The 11,676-nt window shown below is 36.5% G+C and overlaps 1 protein-coding gene across 1 annotated transcript; it reads left to right on the top strand.

Annotated features, from left to right (window-relative positions):
- LOC122418897 (antichymotrypsin-2-like) lies at positions 1 to 3,350 on the top strand. Its single transcript, XM_043432996.1, has 6 exons — positions 1 to 63; positions 779 to 964; positions 1,101 to 1,302; positions 2,305 to 2,519; positions 2,826 to 2,909; positions 3,102 to 3,350. The coding sequence occupies exons 1-6, from the start codon at positions 1 to 3 to the stop codon at positions 3,348 to 3,350; spliced, it is 999 nt and encodes a 332-aa protein (XP_043288931.1).
- The last annotated feature ends 8,326 nt before the right edge of the window (positions 3,351 to 11,676 follow it).

Below are 11,676 nucleotides of genomic sequence, written 5' to 3'. Positions count from 1 at the left end.
ATGGCAGAAGGGCAACAGCTCGTACTGGACATAGCGAGGAATTTCTCGTCCTCGTATTTCGAGGTATATTTCTCGTCGTACAAATATTTCAGATTGATTGATCAATGAATGAATTTTCTGACTCAATTGCAGTTTTACATCTGCATTCTACTACTATTTTCTCCCTTCAAAACAACCGATATGGGACTGTGCTGTAACACAATGAGTTATCTTTACTTTACTCTTTCCACTCCACTTCATATGGAGTGAAGATAACCGATTGTGTCACAGCCCACTCTCATTATCAATGCTTCTGAGAGAAGGTAACAAAATGCAGCTATGGAAGAACGCAGCTGTAACAACGAAAATGATTTTTTTTTTCGATTGATCAATAATGAAAATGGCTCAGGAGCCAGTTGGAGAAAAATATGCAAATGTGCATGTATGAGGATAGTTAAAAAGGAAAATTTATTAGGACAAGGTCGTATGGGAAGGAAAATATTTGCAAAAGAAAGTGTATCAGAAAAAATTGGTTTTGACATTAGTCATTTAGAAATGCGAATGTATCAGAAAATCATTCGTTTTTGATGGTTTGAAAATGCGAATTTAGGAGAATTCAATTGGATCACAATGAAGACATTAAAACAAGATGTGGAAATCGAAATAAGTTGCATCAGAATGCAATTATTTTGTCGTGTGGTTACTTACGAATGGAATAGAAAAGGTGCTTAATTATTAGCAGGAAGTAATAATGAAGGATTTGCATGACTCACATGGTCGTATGGTTTTTTCTGCACAGTCGTTGACTCTCAATGCTCCTTTTGATGGGATCGTGTCACCGTTGAGTTTCTTCATTCCCTTGTCGATGTTGTCTTTTGGAGCACGAGGCAAAACTAGGCGAATATTTTTGGACGCTCTTGGACTTCCGAAAAACAAAACCCATTTGGCTGCATTTGGTTATGAGGATTTTTTGGATAATTTGAATGTGAGTCGAACGGAAAAACTCTTATGAAAAATTTCGATTCGAATTTTTCAGATTCACAAATATGGGTATACAAAACAGTTCTTTTCTGGTATATTTTTGAAAATTTATCGTAATGAATCCACTGAAAATTTTCCAGGAATATGACGTACACGTAAAAACGAAGATATTCGTACCGAGTGACGTCACATTGAAACCCAATTTCGTTAATACAAGCACAGAAATCTTCAATGCAGAAATTGAAACTGTTAATGTCACCAATGGGTTGATGGACACTGGAAAAATGAACGAATGGATCGCTGCTCAAACGAACAACAATGTCACGGAACTGATCAAACTTGGTAAAATTATTCACTCATATTTTCATGGATCATTTTCTTTCTAATTATTGAAAAAAAAACAAGTTTAACTTTAAGGTAGATTATGCCCGTGGCATCGTATTTTATGGGTGTCTAAATCGATCGATTTTTACTTTCCAATTAAAGATATAATCACTTGAAATTAATTTCAGAGTTATCGATTAAATATTGTAAAAACATTTTTTCAACTTATTTTTTGGCAAATGAAATTGCAAGCATTCATTGAACGAGGATCCATCACTGACTGAACCCAAAATTTCATTCGTCTCTGGTTAAAATACTATAGTTTTTCATGTAAAAAATCATATTAGAAAACACAAAGGGAAATGGATCAAGAAAAAAGTATTAATAAAAAGATAGAAGGCTATGCAAAGACAAAATATAAAGACAAGAATTGCCTGAGCCAAGAAGAAACAAAATAAACAAATTCGTGGTTATACGAGTGCTCATTACCAATTTTGAACAATCTTTAAGGTAACATGTCTTTATTAGTAGCAAGACAATCGTCTCGAATTTTTTCCCAAACCTTCATTAAACACTTCATTTTTATTTTCATAAACTTCGTAAGAAGGGTTCATTCGTTATATGGAAAAATGCACGATTTTTTATGCATAGTCCCTATACCCCTGTGTATTTTTCTTCGTATTTAAACACGTTTATCTAAATAACCAATAAGGCGAACCCTTTAAAACTTGATATGGGTGTCAGTCGATTACCCATTTAAACTCTGTGTAAAATTCAAGACTTTCTTAAGAAAATCGTTTCGTGCATGAACTTCCTTAAAGACTATGATGCATCGCATAATATTTGATCTGATAGAGACTGAGTATTAAAGTTTTGGCATAATTCAAGTAATATACTAAAAAAAATTGAAACACCTTCGATACGAATTTCATGAAGTTGCATGGAAAATTTAAGTTGATTTTGCTTTAAGATTTATTGTAAAAAAATGCTCAATGATAATAATTTTTGCTTCCATTTCAGAAGAAATAAGTCGTAATTTGAGTATCGTTCTCGCTAACACTGTCTACTTCAGGGGAACTTGGCAACAGAAATTCTTGAGTTCTGAGACTGGCCCACGTCCTTTTCATCCGGTCAATGGACAACCTTTCCCAGTGCTAACTATGGTGGCAGAAGGTCGTTTTCGACAGGGCCGGATTGATGAATTCAACTGTAGTTTTCTCGAAATACCCTACAAGGTGAATCTCTGGATGCACGATAATTTGACTGTTTTTTATGACAATCCATCGCATCTTGGGATCGATTTCGTTTGGGTTTTTTAAATTTTAGACGTAAAATTAATATTTTTTGAATTTTAGTTCACACAATTTTCATTTTTTCAAGTATTTATTAAATAAACCTCCAAAAATACGTAAAAATTTTTCTTTGAATTCAGAAACAATTAATTAAACCTTCTTCTTCCATTTTATTTTTCGTTATTACCTACAAAACAAGGGTTTTGCTTTCTCGTTATGAATAATATTTTATTTTAACACCATCCACAGAGCAGTAGTGCGAACAATGCCATGAGCATGTTCGTATTACTTCCGGACAAGGGCCAATATCTTGAATGGTCGCTTTTAGTGCAGGTGATTAAGGGGATGAAGCTGGACAGGCTTTTGAATAGTACAGAGACATTTATGGAGGTTCAGCTTCCGAAATTCAGAATCGAAACTACACTATCACTCACCAAGTACCTGGACCAGGTTCGATTTTGCTGTTGAATTAAACCATGGAATTAATGAATTTTGATCATTTTGATTTAACCGAAAAAATGTTAGTTTTTCGCCCCGGCAGTGACGAGAGAAGATCAAACGAAAAAATATCCTAAAACAGCCGATTTCTCCGGAATTTTCGAGTCATCTGGAAAACTCAATATCAATGGTGAAAGCTTGATGAAGATCGTCATCGAAATTGATGAGGAAGGCCAACGAACTGCTGAATCAAGTGGTCAGTTGAAACATAAATTACTCGCAGATTTTCGAAAACTTTTACGAAAAATAATAAGACTATTGGTCATTGAGTTTTAAGGTGTTATCCAATGAAAAATGGATCGGTAAGCGAATTCCAAAACGTTGACTTTTAAGTGGCCGCGAATACGATCATTATTAAGAAATTTTTAGCGAATATTTTCTGTTCTAAAATACTCCAATTGAAAATTATTTTCAAAAAATACTTCATAAATGTTCATATAATTAAATTTATAAAAAAAACCTAGAGGTTGACTTCAAATATATTTTTATCTTTCATTCAGGAATATTTTATAAGCCGAAAGGAACTGAGACTTCGAACCGAAGGGCTCGATCAAGTGTGTCAGATGTTTTTAAGGTGGATCGTCCGTTCCTTGCGCTCATCGTGACTAAGGGAAAAGTTCTCACTGAAATATTTTCCATCAATTTCCCTGGCGTGTAAGTATACATCGGAGCTCCATTTAGTGAATATTTATCACAAAATCCGATCGTGTTTAGAAAAATATTTAATCGTAATCAACTGCAATTTTTTTTCAGTCAATTTATACCCCCACACCTGTTTGGCTAATAAAATTACCCGAATCTTCTTCAGCGAGGCATCATAAAAGAAAAAAACTGAAAATGTATTTTTACTGAATGCTTAACTCTCGTCTTTGTGACCTAGAAGGAGATGGAAGTTCAAAATGTTTGACACTGAAATAAGATTTTGAAAAAAAGTTGCCTAATTGCCAAAAAAATATTTTTGCCCAATTAGGGTAGACCCCTTAAAGTTTTTTTGATACGATTATATAGTAATTATGAAATTAAATTACAATGATTATCCGCTGAATTTTCATTGTGAGGATCGTCAGTAGTTCGGCCGTTCTATGAAGTTTGCAACCACTTCATGTTGATTAATTTTAAGTCTAAATTATTAATCAAATTAATAAATACTTACATTGAAAATATTTTTATCATAATAATGTAATAAAACGCTTTAAAAATATCATAAAAGATAAAATTTATACTCCAACTTGACTAGTTAGTGATCGAGTCGATACCGGTGACACTTGAAATGCACATAACCTAGAGAACATTTTTATTGTGCGAAAGAAAGAGTTTATATCGGTGATACGGCACCGAGAAAAAGGAATGGTCAATTTATGAAACAAAAGCGAAGCTACTGGACGAATAAAAGCACGTAAGTCAGTCTCAAAAATAAATTTGATGAAATTCCCGCGATTCCCGAATTTGCTCGAAGTTCAATCAGCCGTTACCAGCAGTCCAACGTAATGACTGGCATCCTTTTTCGACACGTCAAAAACTCAAGTTTTTTCATGTTTTCTTTCTTAAAAGCCTCGTAAGGTAATGTTTTTTTTTAAAGAAATGGAATCTGTGATAAATTTTCTTCACGATAGAAACTTTTCCGAAGCTCGGACACCGTACAATTTTTTCACAATTAATATTATTGTGAGTTCTCCCATAGGGTACCATGTTAAAAACTCAAAATTATAAATGAAACAATTCAAAATTTTTCCCCGTAAGAGGCCCCGGAACTGTGCTCATCGTTATTAGGGGACCTTAAACTATCATTTACCGCAAAAAAAGTAGACCTTCTTTATCGAACGGCCGAACTACTTTAAAGATTGAGGAAGAGTGCCTAGAAGGTAATGGAAGAGAATGAGAGAGAGAGAGAGAGAAAGAGAAGTGAGTCAAAAATGCTCGACGAGAGAGTGGAGCAAGTTGTGATAGTTCGGCGCAGTAGGGATTTGCCATGTTGGTCAGACAAGCCACGTACCTTGACGCAGGTAGTTTCGGATGAGGTACGATCACCCCGGGAAATCTCCACGAATGTGGCAGCCCCGACCTTTCTCTTCCCTTTTCTCCTTCTCTCTCTTCCCGCACCTGTATAAGTCCACATGTCTATTTAAACATATACATTGCTCTTTCCCTTCCTCCCCTTTCGTGTTTCTCGTTCTGTAGTTCTTGAAAATCTTTAGCAAAGATTCCGCGATCTAAATCCACTCTTTCCATTGGCTTAGGCTTAGAGCCCTCAGAAATCAACGAATGGGCCTCTGTGAATTTTGAAATATTTTCTTAAACTCGGTTGTGACCAGTTGATCTTACTTTCGTTTTGTTATCAATCATAAAATTCGATGGAAAACTCATGAGCCCCAACTGGATGCCTCCCATGCACGGAGAAAACGGATTCGTTTTGTATAGAGAGAAATATATTATTTTGCAAAAATTTTTTAAGCATTTAGGTGCCGATTACAAACAGCATTGTATTTTCTGAGTTTTCCAATTTTTCGTTCCTTGAATTCTAAGCAGCTTTATGTGGATATCAAAATATGTGATGCACGTAAGAACTATATTTCGTTTTGTTTTCGAGTGTTATTCGTCATGTCAGACTAGCACTTACTGATAAGTGGAAATGCATTGTAAATCACAAATTTTGACTGTCAGCATATGTAAATTCTATGATAAATACACGAATTTACACCGAATACGTGCGACATTTTTCCATACATATAGTTTTTGTCGGGGTTGCCTGAGCATACTTTACAATATAAATATTTGAATCGACTGAAAACATTTGTTACTATGCTTATAGAGAAAAACAGTCTTGATTTTTTTTGAATAAAAGACATGGGTCTTTTTACTATAGTGGATAGAACAATTCTTATTACTGCTCTTCGAATTAATACTGCAATCCAATACGAATATACTGTCCCCGAAACACTATGTAGGTTAAACTTTTATAAGAAAAACAATTGAAAAAGCTTCAAAACTGGAGTATTATTTTATTGGTGTTTTTCTGTGAATCTTTTTCACGATTATTATTTTTTTCGAACAATCGTGCAATAGCGTTGCAAGTTTTAATATTCTGAAATCCGATATTCGATTATTCCAGATTCATGAATCGTTGCCTGATTAACCGGCTTTTGTTCTAATGAGAATTTATTGCTTTTTCGTTCCAGTACAGAAAAATTAATCCCTCATAAAAGTCCCACGTGAGCATAGTCTCGTAGAGACTTTTTTCAAAAATCTCGACAAAGTGTTCAAGAGCTCAAGTACTTTTTTTAATACGGCAATGAAAAAGCGTTGTCTGATGATCAATAAAATGTCGATTATTTCATATATTTTCTATTCCAATAAAATTTTCTTGGGCATTTCTGAAAAAAAGAAACCAACTTTTTTAAGTCAAACTATAAGAAAAGAACAAGCAACAATTTGCCTCGCCTGAGAGCAGCTCCGAGAAGTTAATTCTTATTTTTTCAGGCTCTTTAACCAAAAGAGAAAAAAAGAATTCATACGAATAAAAGTATAGATATAAAGATGAAGTTTTATCGAAATTTTTTGTGGTTTAATCTTTTCGTCTGAGCACAAACACGAATGGAAGAACGAGGAGAGATGGAGGACAGGTGTATTTTAATTAAAAACATACCAGCGTACCGGAAATACTTTGAAACTTTTCGATGTATACATTTGTGCTCGTTTTTATTTACAATCGTGCAATAATTTTCGCTCACATATATACATATACGTGTATAATTCAAAGACACGAATATGTACATTTGAAGGAATGTTGCGTTGTGGTCATTCGGAGAGGATAGAGGCGGTGGAAAATTCGAGGAAAGAGTTTTGGGGATAGTTAAAACGTTATTAAATATCCGAGAGCTTCCACAGTGTAACGGATTTAGTCGATTTTTATTTTACATTTTCAGTATTCTCTTTCATTTTCCCTGATGTTCGAGTGGGAAACGTTCAACTCCGACAAATCCTCAAGCGTTTGAAAACCTCTCTCATTTCGTTTCTCTGTACTTTGGCGGAGTAAAAAAATGAATTGAAAAAAATGTATAAAAGTAGAAAAATAGTTGGGGAAAAATGAGGCAAAAAGGCAAGGACTGAAACTGAATCGTATCTCACTCCCTCGCGGGAATTACCGCGCCGCTAACGCTCCTCGACGAGGGTTTCGACACTGAAATCTTTTTATTTTTAACCTCCTTCCGTTTTTTTGCCATTTCCTTTCTCCCTCTCTCTCTCTCTCGTTTTTACTGCGTTCCGACGATCGTCCGAGCGGGACGGGACACGAGAGTTGGTCAGGTGCACCGTCGTGAAACTGGGGAAAGCCGTTGGACATGGTACTAACCGGAAATGGGCGCAGGGAGATTCAGATCGGTATAGAGCGAAAGAGAAACAGAGCTGTACCGAGTTTTCCGCGCTTTTAGCAGAAACAGTTCGGCAAGTTCGCCACAGCTATGGCGTTAATTGCGTTTGGGGACGAACGTCCAACCCCCATATACGTACTGTGGCAAACCATTTTTCTCTCCTTCTCTTTTCTCCCTTTGAGCCCTCGTGCCCTTCCTCTCTCTCTCTCTCTCGCTCTCTGCCTCTTATTTTTACTTTTTTCCCCTCCGTTCGCTTATGTTCGCTCGTTGCTTGCTGTACAATCGCAGTTACGAGTGAGACGAAAATAACAGAGAAAAAAACAAATTGAAATTGTTGCATCCACGACGTAAGAGCTCCGATCTGCGGCTCTTCCCCCATAAACATGGTTTTTTTATTATTTTGAAAAATAATCTTCCTCACCCGTTCGTGTGTTAACGATTTGAAAATTTTATTTTGCTGCCCAACTTTGAGTTCGTGGACCGCAATAATAATTTCTGTTTGAAAACATTTTTGTTGGATCGAATGACAATGGGTTGGGGATATTACAAAAGTTTGATAACTGAGTTTTTTGTGAGTTGAGTGAAAACGGTTAATATTGAGGATTTTGAATTTTGGTTCAGATTGATCTCAGTGGAAATTTCTTACGATTTTTTTCTTGAGTTGGTAAGTAAAGAATAAAAGGATGTAAGAGTTTGCTCTCCACAAACATGATTATATTTGAAGAATACGAAGAGAGAAATTCGAATTATGTGTCGTCGAAAAAACAAAAATATATTTTAGCTTTAAGGAGGGTGGATCGCGAAATCAATATAAACAAAATTTGATCAAATTTCGTAATAACAGTCTTTGGCATCAGGTACACGAATACAATTTTTTTCTAATTTTTTTACCACGTAGTTATCGCATAATTGAGCATTAAATCGAAGTTCTTATGTACGCGATGTATAACTGTATATATGTAAACTCTATGCTTATATACGTGAACTTTAGTGTTCAATTACTCTGGAGCTACGTGGTAGAAAAATCTAAAAAAATTTATATTGTCTTATATATTTTTAAAGAATACATTTACCAAATTTTATTGAATTCTTATAATTTTGAAATTCTTAATATTTTTAACATGGTTTAGCATGGCGACATTGTATCGTCGCGATCCATCCTCCTTAAGGTAGATCGTACCCGTAGTATCGTATTTTGTTGATGCTAAATTGGGTCGATTTTTAATTCCTAATTAAAGATTCACACTAAATTAATGTCAGAATTAGTAATTCGAAATTGTAAATAAATTTTTTCAATTTATTTTTTGGCTAATGAAATTACAAGCCATTAATTAAACGGGGATCCATCACTGACCGAACCCGAAATTTCATTCGTCCCTGGCTAAAATACAATAGTTTTTCATTTAAAAAATTGCTTTAGACAGCACAAATGAAAAAGACAAAGGGAAATGGATCAAGAAAAAAGTTATTAAAAAAAAGACAGAAAGCTATGACAGGAAATGCACGAGACCAAGAAGAAACTAAATGTCGAAATAAGCAAATGTGAGGTTACGAGTGCTCATTTTAACAATTTCATTCAATCTTTAAGGTAATATATCTTTATTACTAGCAAGACAATCGTCTAGAATTTTTTCCCAAACCTTCATTAATTACTTCATTGTTATTGTGTACTCTTTCATAAACTTCGTATAAGAAGGGTTCATTCGTTATATGGAATGATAAACTATTTTTTACGTATGGTCCCCTGTGTATTTTTCTTCATATTTAAATACGTTTATCTCAATAACCAATAAGACAAACCCTTCAAAATTTGATATGAGTGTAAGTGACAAACTCTCTAAATTTCAAGTCTTGCTTAAGAAAATCGTTTCGTGAATGAACTGCCTTAAATTTTTTTCGAAAATGTTTCATACACGGATGAAGATAGCTGGAATTAGGGGTTTCAAGAGATAAAATCCAATCAGCCTGTTCATGGGGATATAAAAATAATTAATTTGTATAACAACGTGATCATCGAGTAGCTGAGTAACGAAATAAAAGTTTCGTTCGAAGTAGCTTCGTGTTTGCTGCTGCGTTCGAATAAGGAATGAGTCGACAGTAAATCCAAGACTGGAATTTTCTTGGGAAAAGGGTGAGGTTGAAACGAGGGTGGAAGAGTAAAGCAAAAAGGGAAATAGATAAAAATAGCAAGTTAAACAAGATAGAGAATCGAGGAAAGCCAAGATAAGTTGAAAGAGGGAGGGATAGTCGTGGCAAATGGTTGGAAGGTTAAAATCGTGGCGAGGACGCGTCGAGAGGGATGTGGAGGTAAAGTGAAGTAGAAGCTGTAAAAGGTACGTGTAAAGGATGTGCGAGGGTCCAGAATAATGGAAGAAAGTGAACAGAAACGAACACGAGGGAGGAAACCTTCAGCATGGATCCGACGAGAAGAAAAAAAGAATAACAGCAAGGGAGAGAGAAAGAGTGTGAAGGAGCGAGAAGCAGACGCGGAGTGGGGCGGGTGGGGTGGGGGGGGGGGGGAGCCACGTAAAAACTTTCTTTGCCGTGAGTAGAAACGCAGACACACGTAGAAAAGGTTGAATGAAGAGGAAACGTGTCTTACACGCTTTTTAGCGACGGTAATAAATCACCGGATCTGAATGCGTGTCGCACCCTTCGCCCTCTTTCTCAACTCACCCTCTGTGCGATGTCTCCTGTTATATACGAAGACATGGCTTTTTCTTCGCCACCTTTCTGTTTCCATTTTTTATTTTAACACCCCTCTGTATATATTTTTTTCTATTTTTGTATCGTCCTCCCCTCTCTTCTCTGTCGTGCCTTCCCCTCCCAAGTTTTCTGCTTCTACCACGTTCTTCGACTGTCCATATTTTTGTCACCTTTTGGAAGCCACTTTGTCTATTTCTCTTCATGATTCAATATTTTTCCACTTTTTGTTCGCCAACCTTTTTCACTTCTCTAGTCATCGTTCATCCTGTTTTTTTACAATCTTACCCTGCTTTTGATGACCTTTGCTTGCTCTTTCCACGTCTCATCGTCGTCCCCCTCGCCTCGCTTATCAACATTGCGTCTCTCCTGCTTCCCCTGCTTTATTCCACACCGCTGGCTTATGTTTTTCTTCAGTTTTTTCCTCTTTATCCACTCTTAGGTTTTTTCGATGTTGCACTCTTTCAGCCCCTTTTTGCAACGTTGCCCATCGTTTTAAAAAAATTCGTTTTTTTTTATTCTCGACTCCGCCTTAGCCGGAATGACCAAACTCCTGGAAACTCTCTCCACCCCTATTTTTCTTATCGCTCTTCCCTAGTCTCCTCCATCTTCATTACTCGCCGTAACCCCTTTTACTCACGATCCGACAAGCGTCGCCGGGGACCCGGTAACCCGTGAGCATTCTCTCCCTGATTCCTCGTCGCAGCGTCACCCCTTCGTGATCTTTACGAGGTTGCAAAAGTCTCGGGCACAAAGAAACGTAGATATCGAGAATTTGTAAGGTTTGCCGAACACTCCTGTCCCGAGGGTGCTCAGCTTTATCGATTAGTTCAATCACTTTTGTCAAATTAGACATTTCCTTTCTGACTCGTGTCACTCACGACTCAGATTATTACAGTCATTGCAAGGGCGGACGGAAAGTCTACTGGGAAAGAAAATTTGACGGAAAGAGTTGTAAAAATCTTTCCGGCACGGGGAAACATTTTTTATGGGATATTTACCTTTTTCGTATTTCATTAAGGGTTTTATTCGAGCCCCGACGACTTCTCGTTTTTTTACTTACTATAAAATGCTCAATGAATTCCTTCCGGGGCTTCTATGTCTATTCCTTATTAAGATTTTTTCAAATTACACTTCCTCACATTTTTATCATCCTTCTTATTGTTACCCCTTGCACAATAATTCTCAGTTTATTGACATTTATTCAAGGAGGAATATCCACTCGAAGATATTGCAGGAGGCGCCCAATCAATCAATCTCTTTTACACGCTCCCTTACTTCCCTTTCACTCGCAAGAGGTTTCAGAAGTGACGCGAATGAAGAGTGAACTAGTCCGCAAGAGGGCTCTGGCCTCAGTCGCCACGTGCGTTGCGCACGGACTTTGATGGATTCGTCTTTGGTTTGGGAGCGGATTACATTCGTCTAAGTATGTTTGTACTCCTAGTTCAACGTCCAGGAGACGAAGTACGTGTCAGCTACGCTATCACGAGTGTGAGAAAGATTCGGTACGAACCGAGTGGTGCACAAAGCTT

Source organism: Venturia canescens, chromosome 1 (genome assembly GCF_019457755.1).
Source record: "Venturia canescens isolate UGA chromosome 1, ASM1945775v1, whole genome shotgun sequence".
Lineage (NCBI taxonomy): Eukaryota > Metazoa > Arthropoda > Insecta > Hymenoptera > Ichneumonidae > Venturia > Venturia canescens.
The sequence above is the reverse complement of the archived record's forward strand: the minus strand, read 5'-3'. Positions and strand labels throughout refer to the sequence as shown.

Coding starts and splice junctions, on each gene's coding strand:
- LOC122418897 (XM_043432996.1), top strand. CDS start 1: ATGGCAGAAGGGCAACAGCTCGTACTGGACATAGCGAGGAATTTCTCG. Junction 64..778: donor TCTCGTCCTCGTATTTCGAG/GTATATTTCTCG, acceptor TTTTCTGCACAG/TCGTTGACTCTCAATGCTCC. Junction 1,303..2,304: donor CACGGAACTGATCAAACTTG/GTAAAATTATTC, acceptor CTTCCATTTCAG/AAGAAATAAGTCGTAATTTG.